At 37.5% G+C, this 18,587-nt stretch overlaps 1 protein-coding gene across 6 annotated transcripts; it reads right to left on the bottom strand.

Moving 5' to 3' along the window:
* Positions 1 to 709: 709 nt before the first annotated feature.
* On the bottom strand, positions 710 to 16,265 carry LOC104893690 (pre-mRNA-splicing factor SPF27 homolog). 6 transcript variants are annotated; one of them, XR_007274304.2, is made up of 8 exons: positions 15,880 to 16,265; positions 10,350 to 10,525; positions 9,072 to 9,155; positions 3,472 to 3,541; positions 3,203 to 3,336; positions 3,052 to 3,110; positions 2,861 to 2,982; positions 710 to 1,072 (listed from the first exon to the last, which is right to left on the bottom strand). XR_007274304.2 is itself a non-coding variant. In XM_048644540.2 (7 exons), the coding sequence occupies exons 1-6, from the start codon at positions 16,123 to 16,125 to the stop codon at positions 3,053 to 3,055; spliced, it is 768 nt and encodes a 255-aa protein (XP_048500497.1). In that variant the 5' UTR covers positions 16,126 to 16,265; the 3' UTR covers positions 710 to 1,169; position 3,052. The 6 variants fall into 6 exon arrangements, 4 of the variants coding, with proteins under 4 accessions (XP_048500497.1, XP_010678123.1, XP_010678121.1 ...); XR_002039992.3 differs by lacking the exon at positions 710 to 1,072 and adding an exon at positions 1,326 to 1,513; XM_048644540.2 differs by lacking the exon at positions 2,861 to 2,982 and having other exon boundaries at positions 710 to 1,169.
* Positions 16,266 to 18,587: the final 2,322 nt, after the last annotated feature.

Raw genomic sequence — 18,587 nt, 5'->3', positions numbered from 1 at the left:
CGGAGGAGGGTCCGAGTACAATCTCGTAAAATAATCCGACATATTAATCCGACTCCGACTTTGAGTCAATCAATCTTTTTCTCTTATTCATGTTATGTATAATTTATGTATAACATAACTTAAACTTTAAACCAATTGTATTATATAAGATTTTCCCACCAAAGAAATAATTATTACGAATAATAGTAATATTTAGATTATTTGTATTATATAAAATTTCCATATGTTTATTAGAATAAATTATAATGATTAGATTATTGTATTATGGAAGAATATTCTATTATTATAAAAAATGGACAAAAAAATAAGTCTGATCGGATTCGAAGTTGGATGTTCGGATTTTAAGTCGGATTCGGAGTCGGATGTTCGAATTTTAAATCGGGTCGGATTCGGAGTCGGATGTTGGGCTCGAAATCAGACTCGAATTTAAAATCTAACTTTTTGTAAGGTCGAAGTCGAGTTATGCATAATCCGGTCCAAGTCCAACCCGTTGCCATTCCTAGGTAGACCTTAGGAAATTCAATAAAAATACGGAGGAAAAAACTACCACCTTAGGACCATTTGCATTAGCACATGGTCCAACAACTAATTATTCTATATTTGAAGTTTGGGGTAAGTGGTAACTTTTTACTTTCCTAATTATATTGTAGTAAGACCTTAGGAAATTCCACCAAGCTTTGTCAAGCCCTAAGATTTACACATCACGGTGTGTGTCAAAGCAATAATCCAAGCATATATTCATATCTCTCCTCTGTCATAAGAATAGAAACTGCCATCGCAATATCTATTGTAATTCAGCAATATCTACATGTACAATAATCTAGAGTTCCTATCTATTACTAAAAGAGATAATATTCAATTAAAAACTTGGATGACATAATGTGTAATAATTCACAAAAAAGATAAAGTAATTCACACCAAGAATTACACGCAGCATGCCTTTAAACCTAAACTCACATTTTGCAAGAAGAGATTTGTCTGATATGCAAGCATGTCACCAATTCCTGAAATATCACCTTGCTCCACAGTTACAGGGGCACATCCCCGCATCAGAAGCCACATTGAGCACCAACTGAACAAAACTACCACAACCTATCAGTTACTGAATCTAGGATTGTTGCTTTGCTTGACAAAATACCAGTTCCATATGTGAAATCGGAAAAGAATGACTGACTACAAAGAGAGAAAGCAGATCACGTAGAATGCACAGCACATATATTACAGATCTGCTATAACAATTACTGAAATAGAGGCCACAAAGAAAGAAAGAATAAATTCATCCTGAAACGCTGTGAGATAGGCGGAGGCCAGTGACCATGAGCAAATGAGTAAACTACATTACTTCATTATAATCAATTAGGGAAAGACAAGAGGGGTTCAACATAGATACAAATGGTACAAACCAGTTAATCTTATCTAAAATAATCATAAACTACAAAGATCAGCTAAAAGAAAGATCCAATGAGAGTCACGCAACCAAATGTTCTCTGCTTCTTTTACAAAGATCCCTTTACTGCAATTATATAAATAAATAATAGTCATCAAGTAATTCCATATGATTTCTGCATTATGTATTGCGACATGCCATCTTTAAATTCTAGGAACTATAGGAGTGACCAGCCCTTGACTATCAGCCTTCCTAGACTCTTAGGCATACAAATGCTTCTCATTTCTCAAAGTTCAAATTTTATCTAAAATAGAGCTTATTTAACATCACTGTTCAATCAATTTAATTCATCTAAAAGATATGGCTATTAACATTTATTGCAAAAGGTAATAATAAATGGCGGCAATGGTAATATTTTACAAGTAGTTATGCGAAAAAAAGGTCTCATGTCAATTTCCATGGTAATACATGTTTCATTCCCAAATACCACTTTTTTTTTTATGGTATCGAGTGGCAATGGAAAATTATGAAAGAAACGCATGTTTGGAGATCAAGTTCCATTACCATATGAGTATTGGCATGATACTTTCTTCATAAAATTACGAGAAAATTTCATAAAACTACCTTTTATAATAAACTTTTTTCAAAAAACTACCTTTTAAAAAATTCCTTTCAAAAAACTACCTTATATAACATATTTCTTTCAATATACTACCATTTTTACATATATGAGGTTAAATCACAACAATTGGATCACCAATTAATTGCTTTTCTTTCTTCCCCTCTCGTTTCTTTCCCCATTTCTCGCTAAAAAAATGGCGATTCTCATTTATCAATTAGTATTAAATATAAACGTAAAATGGTAATATATTGAAAGACTTATGTTATATAAGGTAGTTTTTTGAAAAAAAAAAATAAAAGGTAGTTTTTTGAAAAAAAGTTGGTTATAAAAGGTAGTTTTTTGAAATTTTTTCTAAAATTACACATAAATTCGTTACCAGTATTACCATCACCTAAGACTAATAATTGACATAGAGATTCACACCACCAGCTCCAAATACTGAAAACTTGAAAACAGTTAACCAGTCCTTGTTTATCAGACCAAGCATCTACCAAAACCAACCCCATCAGCTTCCTCATTTTGCTACTGGTCCAAGGGTCTAAAGAGATTTATCAACAACAATCCTATGGGTAAGACTGTCCCAGTCATCCTTTTCTTTGGGAAACTAGCGTTGTTTCCTTCCATTTCAAGAACTTAGCAATACCTTGGTTCATGTTAAATAGAGCTGAATGAGCCTCACTAAACTAACTAAGCCAGACATCTCAGAAAAATATCCTCCTTGTAAGTTCTGATTGTAATAGGTAAGTCATAAGTGAGTTGCGTTTCACATCAAGTCTCCACTGGAACAGCCTCTTGGAAGTGCAGAAATACAGCTAAAAGAGCTTCAAAAGTACAAGTGATGCTGCACATACCTAAACCCAGTTAACCAACCATAGGTGAGGCCTCTAAATTGGGGTTATTGTCTTGTGTGGCAAAGCATGACAGGATTTAGTGATGCCAATTTCACAGCATACTCGGATCAAGAAGAGCCCAACTGAGTTACAAGAAGCAAGTCAAACAAACACATCAATTTAGTGTTAGGAGATAACACGGGATGACATACCTCACTGTTTGACATGAACCAAAGAACCATTCTCCAAATTTACATCCAAGTTCCAGCCTCTGAACACAAAACAAAGATATTACAAATTTAAGCCACAAAAACCATAGGCTTCATAAGAAAATGAAGGGATCATGTGGAGTGGCTTTGCTACCTCTCAACAGCTTCTTTCCTTAGTTCTTCAAGAAGATTTGCAATTCTAGCACAAGCTTCTTGAATTTCAATATTCTTCAAAGAAAGCTCCCTCCATTGTGCTGATAAAACATGTAACTCACTGCCAGCATTTTGCTGATGAAGTAAATCATTAATAAAGAGTACAACGCAACTAAAGAACAGGCAGATACACCAAACAGAGTAACAAAAAACAAACATAAATGTAATGTGATTGCCAAATAAGAGAAGCCTAAGAATAATAAAATGTACCTGTTGATGTTTTCTTTCCCTGTTCACAGTTTCAATCTTCTCACCATGCTCAACAGCCATAGCTTGCAATCTGGGGTTCATATGAGTAACAACAATTATTTAGCTTAATAAAAGCACATCCATCAAACACATAGATAAGTTCAGGTGAAATGAAGCTGTAAGAGTAGTGGAATCCACTGATAAACCACCAAACCAAGGACCCGAATTACAACCCATAGCAATTTATTAACACAATTTATAACTTCCCTATATTAAGTTACTGTTCAAGGAAGCAACTACCTATGTTCACCCAAAGAGTAGTTGTTAGATGCCTGAAGGAAAAGAAAATACTAAAACTTGTATCCTCTAAAGCTGCACAAATAATCTCTCATATTCTGAACAAGGAAGAAAATTATGTAGAAGAGAGAGAGACCGGAATCACAGATATGTCTCAACATTCATAAATCATTCCTGTATTTATATCTCACTATCAATGAAGATTATTACCAAAATTATATTGATTATTCACAAAAATACTGTATCTCTTTTGCTTCTTTCTTATTTCAGGTTCAAATGAGAAGATAAACCTCTCTTTAGATGACAAAATGACAGCCAGCAATCGTCCATCTACAAGCGGGGCTCAGATTTACTTCTATTATATCTCACCATCAATGAAGATTGTTACCAAAATTATATTGATAATTCACACAAATTTTACATCTATTTTGCTTCTTTCTTATTTGAGGTTCACATAAAAAGATAAATGTAATGAATTCCAACCCTCCTCACGTGCTGACTTACACCTGTCGCAAGAAAAAGGGCAAGGCAACAGAAACCCAGGATAGCAAGGGTAAATCAGTCAAGTAGGCAAAAAGAATATTTCATCATAACTGTGGGAAGGTAGTGGCTGCTGTAATCAGAGTTTGTTAGTAATAGGGAATAATTGGCTAGAGAGAGAAATGTTAACTTGTATCTAAGAGAGGAGGTTGAGTGGAGGAAAGGCAGGAAAATACTGGAGTGTTTTTTGTAGTTTGTCTTGGGAGAGAACTGAGCCTCTCGAAAGCTCAGAGGTTACCTTCAACTATCAATCAAATTACTCTTGCTAGTTGCTGCTAACTTACTTGTTCTCTGTAGTTTTGGTCTTGCTTGTTTGAATGACTGGGGAGGAACATTTCACTTTGTATCAGAGCATCTATGATCCATGGCGCCGGAAAACACCTCGCAACATTTGGACTCCCTCTCCCACCAAAACCATACATGAAGAACAAACTTAACTGACCCAACATGACGAACCTTAAAAGTCCCCTTGCCCAAATGATAGCCTTTATGATACATAACAAGTTCAACCTTTTGATGTATTTTGGAGGAACTAGAGGTTGCACGATTTCTCATATTAAAGGAAAAGACACTAAATAGATATACATCGAACTATGTTTTCTACATTCATCAAAACAAACGCAGACAACAGCCAATTAAGCATAAAGCCAAGAAGTTGCACTGAAAGAGTGGAAGGTTACCAATGAGGTCCAACAGCATCATCTCTGATGCAGGAGCCTATAGGATAAATTGAGTTAGCAATTGATACTCTTAAGAATCAAACTAACACTTTGCATTTTACTTTTGAAGAATTCACAAATATTTATTCCGAGTTCATCAGCGCTACGCATCATCTACCGATTTGCATGGTATCTGCTTGAGTTAGCATTGGTTCTGGTCTGTAAACATGTTTTTGGTGGAGCCTAACATGGGCCTTGCAGTAAAATGATCTTTACCTAGCTTAATGGTTGCAAAATACTCTGTAAACCACTTTTTGCTCACCCCTAATTTCCTTTTCGGGATGTCTCCAAAGATCCGCCCCGTAATAAAATGACCAAAAAAGACTACCACTTTACTCTCACTGTCTCACATATACTCTGTTTGGTCCCACCATTTTTGTCTCTCATCAACTCCACCGGACCAAAAATTGAAGATGTAACCCAAACTCACTGGGAAAACGAATGGGGACAGGGAGAGTAACCAGCAGCGGTTTACTCGTGCAGCTTTATTGACTTGAAAGTTGAAGAAATGAGGCTTGCGTTATATTTACGTTCTGAATGATTTTTTATACGCATGGGCTTGTTTAAAGATGGGCTGAATTAATTCAGTATACAAAGTGTTTTATGGAGATGTATCTTGTCTTTGCAATAAATCCTAAGCAAGCGAAAGCAGTAAGGGGAAGTTTACTTCACGACTACAGAAAGGAAAGGGATTAAAAAAGGAAAGGAAAGATATATCCCCCACCCCCAGATCCCCCACGGTTGTATTTCATTCAGAGGAAAGTGTTTTCTCGGATGATTGTTCTCCATACATTTTTTTTTTGGGCTGGGTCTTCAGACAGGAAAGTATGGGGTGAAGTATTTTCAAAGTGGAAAATAACTTTCCTTTGAGGCAAGGGAAGCCGCAATTTCCATCATCATCAAAGGCTCCATCCATCTCAATTACAATAACACTCTCTCTTTTCATCCATGTCGTGAAGATCTCACTCATTGTCCATTATTCAACTCATCTGGTTAGCTATATCTTCTACCTGCTCTCTCTTAATTTTCATACATGCTTTGAAGCCAAACAAAAGAAAATTAATCTAGAACTCAGTTTTCCTATGGAAAACCACTTTCCATTGAAAGTGTTATCCATCCAACCACACACACCCTACATGTATGGTTAGATGGGAGATGGTTTTACTTCCCTTTGTTTTTGGCTACAAAAGTTCTTCCCTCTTCCTCCCTCACTCGCTCCCCCACACATCGATGGTGCGCTCTCTCTCTCTCTCTCTAGGTTGATCGACAGTTGATGGTGGTGGTGTTCTCTATCTTAGGTTGTGATGCGCTCTTTCTCTCTCATTCAGGTCGGTGGCCCTCTTCAGTGGTGGTGCATTGTCTCTATCTCTCGAATTTGTGGCCCTCTCGTTTTAGGGTGGTTGTGGGCTGGTTGGCAGTGAGATTGGGCTGCGGTCGAGCTGAAGACTGTGAGGATGGTACTATCTTTCTTTCTCAAATCTAGGACGGTGTCTCTAGGGTTGAGTTGATGATAGGACACTACCTGATGTTGGAGCGGCGACATCGGGCTTTTGGTGGAGTGGTGGTGACAGAGGGCTTGCTGATGCAATTCACATTTTCAACTTTCCTAAAATTTGCAATTCACATTGCCAGCTTAAAAAAATATAGGGTGATACAACCAAAGCTTGGCTGAGGTAGCCAGGGAGGAAGAAGTTGAAAAAGTTGAAAGGGTTCACCAGCTAGCTTGTGGGTATCAATTACAATCATAAGATTGATTTGGGAGGGAAGTTTGTTTTAATTATATCTATTAACCGGTTGAACAGCAGAACAGGTAGCCGTAAGTAAAGCTTAGTTTAGGAAGATAAGGTCAATAGGTGGGTTTATTCTCATATTATGAAAAGGTAGGACCACTTTCAGAAGGTCATGTGTGTTTGTGCGTGTGTGTGCGTGTGTGTGCGTGTGTGTGTGTGTGTGTGTGTGTGTGTGTGTGTGTGTGCGTGTGTGTGTGTGCGTGTAGTTTCATTCAACCACGAGATAACTGAATTGTGGCGGAACAAACCTTATCGACTTGCAACCGACCAACCGATCTGAAGTAGTTCAATTGCACATATGTAAATCTAATGCATACCATAAGTTATAAAAAAATTAATAATAATAATAATAAGAGGTCTTAATAGCATGAAAAAAACCCAATCAACATCATCAAAGTCTCTAAAAATCGCCAAATCAACTCAGTTCTCACTTCCCAAGGGAATGTGATACCCAAGTATCTCCTAAAATAATCCACAAAAAGTAGGCTTTGAAAAAGCAACACGTAAGAATTAAGCTCCTAGCCTTCCACTATAGGCGGACAAGTATTTTTTTTCAAAGCTGTTCTACACTTCTTTTACTAGTCCACAAGTAATCTTTCCTAAGGTTAAGTTAGATGAGTAATGACTTATGTTTCCACTTTTCCATCAGACTGGCCTGCATATGACCATCACAACAGCACTCCAATCTGATATCATGTAGCGAGGGTACACCAGAGAATAAGTTGAGCTCTTTTAGGCCCAAGGATGCCTCTTAGACAGAACAGCAGCATAGTTAATTAAACAGAGTTCCTTCATGGTTAAACGAGTTCCTTCAAGGATGAATGTGTTATTACTCAATAGAGGATTTCCTTTGCTCACTTGATCGTTGATATCATAGTTCTCCCCGATATAAGGTAACTGACCATTCAAGACAGAAACGGTAAACCATTTGAGCAACAGTATGGTGTGGCATGATGTGATGCTCGGGTGGGAAGACCGATGAGAAGGACAGATATCCCCCCAAAAAAGAGAGTGATAAAAATTATTTGGGTGCGAAAGTAATATGCCAGTTCTAGTTCCAGTGGATCAAGTGGTGATGTTAGGCCAGCTATTGGAATGTTAATAATGGTATTCTTCACAAGCTTCTCCATTTCTTTAGCCTTTTTTATCTCAAAAGTTACATTCCAAAAAAAGTAAAAGCTTTCGCCTTACTTCAAAGGTATCTTGTCCATCTTCATAGCATTTAGCAAACAACTCCAAGAAGTAAAAACAATAAGAGCTATATTCGGACACATCACAACTGGAAAGAGAGTATCATACAATTATATTCTTCAAACTGAACTCAATGCTCGACATCTTACGAGAAACAGTCCTTTTCAAGTCTATACAAAAAAAAATAAACAAGAAAAACTAACGAAACTCCCTCTATTTCCCAGATCTTCTCTACCATTGATGCCACCACCACAAACTTCAAATGCCACGAGTAACAGCTGCAAGCCGCTTCTATAGGTTATTAATAGCCACTTTTCAGACCCCATCTTCTGACAAGGAAAGGGGCAGCATTTGCAGCAATACCATTTGGAACATTATCTTGCCCCAAAATCCTTAAAACTTAAATGATACAAGACATCAAGACAGCCAACAACGATGCTATTCAAGCTTCACCAAACTTGAAAAAGGTCCAAACAAACTAAAAGGGAAAGCCAGAAGTGATATGGCTTGACAAACTGAATTCACTTGAAAAATTTTGCCAACCTAAAGGTCCCCACCCAACCCACAATATCATATCTATACTATAAGCTATGTGTGTAAAGGGCAGTTTGAACACATTCTTTAATTAAGGCTGCTCCCTCCATCTCTTACTTAGATATACAGCTACTAGAAATAGTTGTCCTGAATTTAGGTATACCTTCCCCTTTTAGCAAGTGGTTACTCTCTAAAGTTTCTCTAGAGCTGGGCCCCAGTCAACCACACAGCCACCTTTTTACTTTCTTTAGACTATAGCATTCGGCACTTACATTTACGAGCACAAGTAAAACAACTCTCTTTTAAATTTTATAATAGATGAACGTACATATAAAAACATAAACATACCACATTCACATGAACCCCCCCCCCCCCCCAACTCCTTTTCATTTCAAACTACAACTTTGAACAGATATAACAGCATTAGCAAAGGTTATAACAAACCAGTCAATGTGGCAGATGGTAGAAAAACCCCACGCCTCCCATTCTCCCAAAAGATAACAAAAAGATAGGAATATAAAAACACCACAGAATCACAAAAGATACCAACCTGGTTAAAGAAGCCTCAAGCCGTTGGTTGTAGTGTTTCCAGACATCAGGAGCATACTTAGACATCAGATCCAAATTTTCCAGCCTAGGCACAGGATTTTACTCGTCAAAAGAGAATGTGTGACATGAGATAAGGATAAAAGCAAGTCTATGCACAACATAATGAGCAAGGATATGGAAAAAGACTTAAAATGGTTTTCACAAACAAAAAAAAAAAAAAAATAGATATCTTTGTTTTGTGGCTATCATGCAACAAAAGAAATTAAGTAAGCAAAAAGTAAATAGGCACATCTCTATATTAGCCTTCATAGAACTCAGCAACACCAACATCAACTGGAGCTGTCAAAAGTTAACTCGACACGAAGCGGGGACGAAAAAATGGGTTAGTGTCAAGCTCTTTCGACGCATTTATATAAATGGCTCAACACGTGTTTTACTGATCAATAAATGGGTTGGGTTATTGTTGAAATTTTCAACCCGAAACTGACACGACTTTACACGTTCTTAAACATAAGGAAAATTTACTATTTTAGTACCATTTAGTGTATAAGTCAGCAATAGTAATGAATTATTTAAATCTTTCTAATATACTCACAAGTTAACACCTAAAACATGGATAAACAAATACCGGATATAAAAAAAATCATTGTTAAATTCTTTTGGGATTTTGAATAAATAGGTTAAATGGGTCGACACGGGTAGTCGCTTAATTAAACGGGCCGGGTTAGTGTCAAGGGGTTTTGGCACGATTAGTTAAACGGGTTGGGTTAGTGTCAAGGCTTTTGACACAATTAGTAAATGACACAAACACAAAATAGACAAGACCTACTTGACAGCTCTAACATCAACACTCAACCTTCACAACGCATGATGCTGCGAAAAAATAATATTCCCACCTAATCTAAAATAAGTAGAAGAATGCAGCCCATCCTACAGTTCCTATAGTAAAATAGAAGCCACTTCGGCAAGCTCCATACCAACTACGAAGATATTATACTGAATCTTACATTTCAATACAACATAAAATTCACAAAGAAAACTTAATGTTCATTCCCCCTGTTGCCCAAAATATGTAGTAAGAGCCTGAGGGGTGACGCATCGCATAGAAGTCAGGAGAAAGTAGCTCATGCAGATGGCCTTCATGGAAACCTAAACCTTTCTATTAATTAAAGAAAACATACGAGTCATTTGCATGTGTTATTCATCCAGAATAAACTACTTTAAATTCCAACAGCAACAAGGTTTTACTCTACTTCATATAGAAAAATATTTAGTTAACCTTATCTCTTGATGCTGTAGCAAGCGCTGAGCTTTTTGAAGGGCTTGCCTCCAAGCTGTTTCATCATTCTGTTTATTCACCGGTGGTGCATCTGGTATATATCGAGATGTATCAAGTGAAACTGGAGGCTTCCCAGCCCTGACTCGCTCATATTCTCTAGCAAGCATTGGGTGATCCTGAGACAAACAGATAGTTTATGAAAGTTCGCCACAACAATAGCAATCCAATGTGTGGCCCTCTTTTCTTTGATATGTTACACGACAAAGTTATGTTGCAAAGGAGTAAAAAAAGGCTCTATTGACCATCAGAACTTCATTAATTGATGATTGAACTCTGACCCAGACACCTCAGCTCAAAAATCATATATTTTCTCAAGAGAAGTCTCGATTTAACCATGGGTGCTTAAAAAATATGTAGAGAGCATGTTCTGCCACACAGTATGTAAAGAACCATATGACCCAGAAAATTGCCAGCAATAAGTTGTGTGACTAGTGTTTGCCAGCATGCAGCCAAAATTCCCTCCTAGCTCAAAGAGACAGCCATCTTCTTTATCTATTACCATCCTTCCTTTCTATACCTTGCCAAACATCCTCAGCAACTAACCTTAAGAAATGACTCCTAGTCTCTCGTATACAAATATTCAATACTGTCAAATGTCAATGCACTTTGACACCCTAGATAACCACATATGTGCAAAAAACAGTGTCCCTTAATATTTTCAAGTAAAAATTCAAAGAGCTACATAAAATTTTAGCGTGTCATGTAACATCTAAGGTGTTAGTCAAATATAGAGATTTCACAAATTATTCGATGAGGGTGAATAATATTTATATAAATGTCAAGTTGTGAGACTCTTTCAATGACAGGTTTAAAACTATTGACATCTATTTATTAGTTCAGTAAAGGGAGAAAAGGTACCTATATATTGATCGGACGTGCGGATCTTGATTTTCTTTACTTAAAGAAACAGCAATGCTAACGTTCCAAGAGTGAGAACCAATCTAGATTTACTTGTATGGATGGAGGAAATGACAAAATTATAAACAAAATGATGAAGAAAGAAGGAAGATCCATCTCATATCCTGAGAAAATATTCAACACAAAAGATCATGGTGGACTTGGATCTAGATCAGTGAGTCAAGCCAATGCTCCTTTTTTACCAAAAACTGGGATGGAGAGTGCTGACAGACCAAGCAGCCCTTTCGTCCAGAGTTCTTCCAGGGGAGTATTGCAGAGGAAGCTCTGAGTCTGTGACATAGACATGTTTGAACCTAAACTAGGCATGTCTTATATTTGCAGTGGGATCACTAAAAATGCTATATTTGTGAGTGGTGGTCCTAAAGTTGCGGTTGGCAACGGTCTAAAACACTCCCTTTTGGGATCATACGTGTATTCAGAATAGACTACTTAGACATTGCAGTATAACTTAAACCTCACAAAGTTGATCGTGTGATACGGTTGATAAAATGTCAAATCCCCAGAGGCGGGGTGGAGGTTGGATGATTTTCGGGAATTTCTACCTGCGGAGTTACTGAAACAAATCAAAACTCATGAGATTGTGACCGAATCAGTGATTGGTGATACACAGTTAAAAAAAAAAAATTCACCGAAGGGTCGTTTTATCATCAAATCAGCAATGAAATTAACTAGGAAGGAGGAAGATGGGATGAATAATGATAAGTGGGATGTGCTTCAGCAAGCGCCTATAATACAGCAAAGTAAGAGTGTTCTGGGGCTCGCAATGTGTTATCAACTCCTGGACAAATTTAATAGGATGAAAAGGCAGTTCACAGATGACCTTATATGCACGGTTTGTCAAGCAAATGAAAAAATTGACATTGCATATTCTCCATACTTGGGTTGCTGCAAGGAATGTGTGAATGTGTATTGGAGGACCTGCTACTATTGCAGCCTTCCATCTAGTGATTTGCAAGTCTGGCTAGTCCGGAACTTGACATATGAAGTCCAATTATTTTCTTTGCTGTAAGTGTATTATGGATATGGACGTGCATGAATGCTTTTGCTTTTGGCAAAGAGATGGGATTCAAATGATGTAAGGGATTCAAGGCTATATTGCAAAGGATATTCTCATGGAACCAAAAATTCAGCAGCAGGAGAATTTTGGCTGCTAGAAAGCTCCAACATTGTGTTGTTTAAAACCGGTTAGAGCTGCAAAGATAACACAGGACATGCAGGCGGAGGATCACCCAAAAATTTAGAAGTTCGGTTGGAACCATTTTTATGGCAAGTTCTGATCTTGCTATGCTTTTGGAGTTGGGTTCATTTCGATGCTAGAGGCCTTGACTTAGCTTCCAAATGGGTGCTAAGAAGTTGATGGTTCAAATAAATCATCAAGCTTACATTCACATTTCATACTTTTATGAAGGAGATTGTATCACTTTGATCAACTATTGCAAGTCTTTGACTGGGAAGCAGAAATGAGAACTGGTATTGGTGCATTGCTATGGAGAAGAGAATCCAGCAGCACAGAGGCTAACTGAGGGCACGTTTAGCAAATCAGTTTCCCGTTTCAAGTTTCAATATTTTTTTTAAGTCATATGGCATATTAGTTATACTTATACTATTTTGGAAACTACCTTTTCTAGTTTCCACCTTTTGTTTTATTTTTCAAGGACCTGTGCCAGAGTTACAACAGATCTCAAAGGAAGACAATTCAGGAACGACATTGCACGTTTTGTTTCCTATGAGTTGAATTGTTACTTATTGGGGATGGTCCCCTCCTTGGCACCGAAAAGAATACTAGAATATGTAGGAACTAGGACCTACTATTCATGATTGTAATAACATTTTCCTTCAAAAAAATGAATGTAAAGAAATGGCATTAGCATAGAGGGGAACTAAGTTCATCCTCTTCAACAAATGAGACAGATGAAGCCACAAAAGATCGCATAAACCATACCCCCCAAGATTCCAAAGCAAAGGAAATCTTTTGGAGAAGTGCAACTTTGGGAGAAAGCACATAGAACTATATTTAAAGAGAAAAATACGAACGAAAACATTACAATTCAGCAAAAGGGATATTTTTCGCTTTAAAGAAAAAAGACAAAAAGTTGCGCTTGATACCGCATATGTCGTGACTTAAAATGTACATATAATAAACAGGCTTGCAAATCAAATGATTTCATGCTCGAATTATGACTTGTTCGTGGTGTGAATTCTATACAGGAAACTGGAACCAATGAGCAAAATTTGGCCAAGTCTGAGCTAAGTGATAAATCAGAAGCAGCTACAAGAAGGGAAATTTCAGTTGGTGTTCGATATTTGTCAATAGTTGGAGACTAGGGCAATGAGCTAACTGCATCGGAATGAATGGGATCTGATTTGCATGAGGTTAATGAAGGCCCAAGGACTGGCAACGCCGTCATAACAGCAGCAGCAGCATCTTTAAACTCATTTCGGTTATCACAAGTTTATCCTAGAGGGATCTGATTTCTTTCAGTCTTATTCTGTTATGTTCAACTCTACCTTCTATGTTCAAGTCTATTATTTAATGTTTTGGAACAACAAAGGCTGAGATGTTTTAGACTTGCTTTAGGAAGGTAAAACTGAATCGAGTTTTGGGTACCTCGGAAAAGCTGTTAGAACTTCTATTGAGTAGTACTTTAGTTTTTTGATAGATTTATGATTAATTTCGTAGTTACAAATAGCTATCTGATGTATAATTTTAGCAATAAGAAATTAATAATTTTAAAGTCTAAAAACGAGAAGTATTTGTGTTACTAAGATTTTCAGTTTTTTCTTCTTGAATTTGAGAGCTAATCCTCTTCAAATCAAGAAACACGATAAGAACGGATATGAATAGCAGAAAAAGCATTAAGAATAAACATTATCTATCCCATACATTAGTTAGCCAAGATATAAATGACATGATTGATTACATGCGTTCTTCAAGTCTTACTTAGCCCCCACCAAAAATTATATAAAATAAAACTTAGAGTCAATTTCAGTACCAGTTTTATTGACTTCATCTCTAAATCTCTCTTAGGAGATATCCCACAAACTATAATCACATCTTAATCAGCAACTTAGATTTATTAGCATATCTATAAAACAAAACAAAACACTAACGGCTTGTTTGGTAATTGATCATCAATGGTATTGGTAATGAATTTGTATGTAAATTTGTAAAGAAAATCATTGTTCATTTCCACGGCAATACTAATTTATCCTAGAGTATCTATGTTTCTTCTTAAAATTACATTCCCATCCATACCATCTTGTAGGTGGTAATGAGTGGTCATGACAATGGCTTCCCCTTGGAAAAAAAAACACGAGCAAAAGGGTGAGATTGCTTCCCCGTGGAGAAAAACGCAAACTTAGGGATTGAAATTGCCTCCCCATGGAGATGTTAAGGATGCTTCCCTTGTAATATCATACTTAAAATTCATTCCCATTACCAATATTTATTAACGTCTACCAAACAGGCCGTAAAAGAATTTGTTATCCCTACACATTCCCATTACTCTCTGTTCTTCTTTATTATAATAATTTTTGAGATAGTGTAGATATCTGTGAATGAAGATGTCAATTAACCAGTTTGGTACATCATTTTCAACTAGTTTAATGCTTACAAATTCTCGACAAGTCCACGTCAACAAATTTATACAAATCTAATATCCTTACAAATTTCACCTCTGCATGAAAGGTCTAATACATTGCCACCATTGAGCAGGGGTGATTAACAACCAAAGATATTTGAGCTTTAAGCAGCTGAAACCCAATCTGAAGCTTGGATGTTTCATACTCACAACTCAACTCAAGCTCATTTCAGCATCCAAGGAAATATCACTTCAGAATTCATCTTTCATATTTCTCTAAAAACAGGTTAATACTTAATCATCCAAAGATCTATGATCGAGTTTAATCATGCAACTCAACTCATTAATGTCCCAAGTGGAGTTTTCTCAACCAAAGCTTACTTAAGTCCAACTTCGAACTAGCCCAACTCAAGCAGCTCATGAGCAGCCTCGAGTCATTGCCACCCCCAAACATCGAGTCACATAAGCACGAGCAGGCCAGTCAAATTGGAGCTTATAATTCCACGCAACCTATAAAGTAACATGAAACACATCCAAAAGTCTAAAAACAAGCCATAAGAAGCAAAGAAAACACAGAGCAGAACTAGCACAGCTAAAAAAGGAACCCGAAATGGACTTCCTATTTTCACAATACTCCTTCAACTACCGTAATTTCTTGGAAATAGATAACAAAAAAAAAATTGAAAGAAATCAACTCACGCACACAATAATATAGATTATACACCCGGGCATAGAGTATACCAAAGATTATTTATTTGCTCATCCTCCAATTATAAAGCTCCAAGTGAGTACAAAAATGAGCAATGAGCAAGTATAACTGATATAATTAATAGCACATACAAACACTCAAATTTCTTATACTCTTTTTCTAAAAAAAGAACCTACAACAATTAGGAATACATTGTATAATTGCACCCGAAAAACCCTAAAATAAAAAAATAAAAAAAGTTAGGGGAGTTTGGAGAGAGAACCTCGAAATTGAATTTGGGAAGAGGGGGAAGATCTTTGAGAAAATCGGAAGGTTTTTTGGAGCTTCGGCGCATCTCTTCCTCGACTAAGCGGTCGACTTGTTGTTTAACTGCAGGGTTTGCATAGTCATCGTCGATGTAAGGCAGGGCATCGATGGTCTCTGCATTGGAAGCGCTCGCCCATGGTCGCGCTGCGTCGGGTGCTGCCTCCAGCATCATTACGTCGCCATTTCCGGTTTTACTTGCCATTTCTCGATCTGTGCGCTTGTTGTCGCAGCTCGGTTTGTTTAGCGTTTAGACTGTGAACTGTGAGCCGTGAGGTACCACGTTCTTTTTACTCCGGGTCGTTTGATTTGAAGGAACTACCTGTATTACGTACGGCCGGCTACACCCTACACCTATATTTATAGGGGTGCAGTTTCTCAACTTAGATTTTTAATATGTCATATATTACTCGTTTCTTATTATTTAACTTGAATCTTCCAAAAATATTGAGTATGGTGTGAGATATGATCTTTTAAAGTTGATCCCTATAGACACTAAAAATTTATAAGTATTTTACAATTAAAGTATATTAATTATTATTGAGCTAAAATAAATATGATTAGTCCAATTTAATTAATTTAGCCCATTTAAATAACATATCCCTTGTCCACGAGTGAATATTCTATTTCCCTCTAGGTTTTCCTTGGGAGTGTTTTTCTAGGGTTTCTCCTAGTTTTTCCTCCTTGGAGGCTGCTTCTCAAGATTAATCTTGAGAATCGGGAGCGCTTATCAATATGTTTCCCTTTCCCTTGGTCCTTCCATTATTTTCTTGTTTTATAATGGAAGATCTCATAGTGGATGGCACAGTGGGTGAGAGGGAGCACAAAAAGAGAGATGAGGATGCTACGGACAACGAGGAGGAGTTAGAATGGATCGTTGATAATGAACTGACGGAGGAAGCAAAAGTCTCCGTAATGATAATTGGGAAACTATGGACAACAAGGAATGTAAATTCCAAAGCCCTAATGGATACGTTATCGAAAATATGGAACCTTAAGCATGGAATCGAGGCTCGAAAGATAGAAGAAAACCTATACTCGTTCTAACTTTTTCATTAGACGGATAAGATGCGAATAATGGAAAATCAACCATAGCATTAATTTGACCGACACGCGATGTGTCTTAGTGACATCCTTGACGACGGGAAACCTTCAGAAGTGCAATTGCATTCTCTTCCTATGTGGGTTCGTTCCTATGATCTACCCTTTAAAGGGCGCGGTAGTGATCAGAATGTAAGGATGTTAGCAAGTAAAGTGGGAACCTATGTGCGAACTGATAAGACAGATGCCATGGAAATTGAAAGATCAATAAGAACCCGGATAGTTGTGGATGTTAGACAGCCGCTAAAGGAGGAGGTTAAACTGAAGGCCCGAGGGGGCGAACACTGTAGGGTTCGAGTCAAATATGAAAGAATCCCACTTTTTTGTTATATTTGTGGGAAATTGGGGCATGATGACAAAGATTGTGATGAGCACAGATGGGACAACTCACCTGTTAAGAGATATGGAGATTGGCTTAGGGCCTCTCCTTGGAAAGTTCCTACCACTCCAAGGGATGTAGGGGACATGAAAGGAGGGAGTGCTCGTCATTTTTTTGTCACAAAACCAGTCAATCCTGTAGTCTTGGAGGTAACGGAATCTATAGAAGATGTTGCTCGACATCTGAGGGATGTTATCATTGAAGGGAATCCTAAAGGAAGGGGAATAACAACACTACCGATCAATCTGAGTAGTGCATGTGCAATTAGTAGTAGTGAAGGGGACAACAATGGCGTTGTAGACATCACGTTGGGTGTGAATAATGTGGGAGGAGGCAGTGAGGATTATGTTGGTGATGGAGAGGATGGGAGTTTGATGAACTGGAGTAAAGGAAAAGGTGTGGAGAAGAAGAAAACCTGAAAGAGAGTAGGACGTAAAGACCATTTTACCAAGGAAGTTCTAACGGGAGGGAATGGTCCCAAGAGGACCTTACTTGAAAGAAGATTCTCACAAGAGGATGACCTGGAGATTGAGAATATAGAGGTTCTTAAAAAAACAAAACTTGATGCTGCTCAAATGTCTCTTGTTTCTCAGTCGGTTGCTACAAGAGTGGTGGGCCCCACCGAAAGGGCCCTCGGTGATAAATTCTAAAGATCTTCTGCTGGAATTGCCAGGGGTTGTGAGTCCCCGTGCAATCAATGCTCCAAAAAGGTTCATAACCTTAGAAAATTCCCAAATAATGTTCTTGTTGGAAACGAAGTTAAAAGATCGGGAACTCGAGAACATTAGAAAGAAAGTGAGAATGGATAATATGGTTGGTGTAAGCTGTTTAGGGGAGGGTCGAAAGAGGAAGGATAGTTTATCTCTAATGTGGAAGGAGGGAGTGCAGGTGGATCTTAGGGCTTACTCATTAAACCACTTGATGCCGTGATGACTTCTCAAGCAGACAATTGGCGTTTTACAGGTTTTTATGGGCATCCCGAGGAGGATCTAAAGCATGAAACGGGGGAGCTTATGAAACATCTTAGTAGAGAAGAAAGTCTCCCGTGGCTATGTGGAGGGGATTTTAATCTTCTTCTCACCGCAAAAGAAAAAAAAAGGGAGGAAATGGTTTTGATACCCGTATGGCTGATATTTTTCGAAGTGCAATCGAATTTTGTGACCTGCAGGATGTTGTTTACACAGGTT

Source organism: Beta vulgaris, chromosome 5, assembly GCF_026745355.1.
Source record: "Beta vulgaris subsp. vulgaris cultivar EL10 chromosome 5, EL10.2, whole genome shotgun sequence".
NCBI lineage: Eukaryota > Viridiplantae > Streptophyta > Magnoliopsida > Caryophyllales > Amaranthaceae > Beta > Beta vulgaris.
Note: the sequence above shows the minus strand (reverse complement) of the source record. Positions and strands in the feature narration are given on the sequence as shown.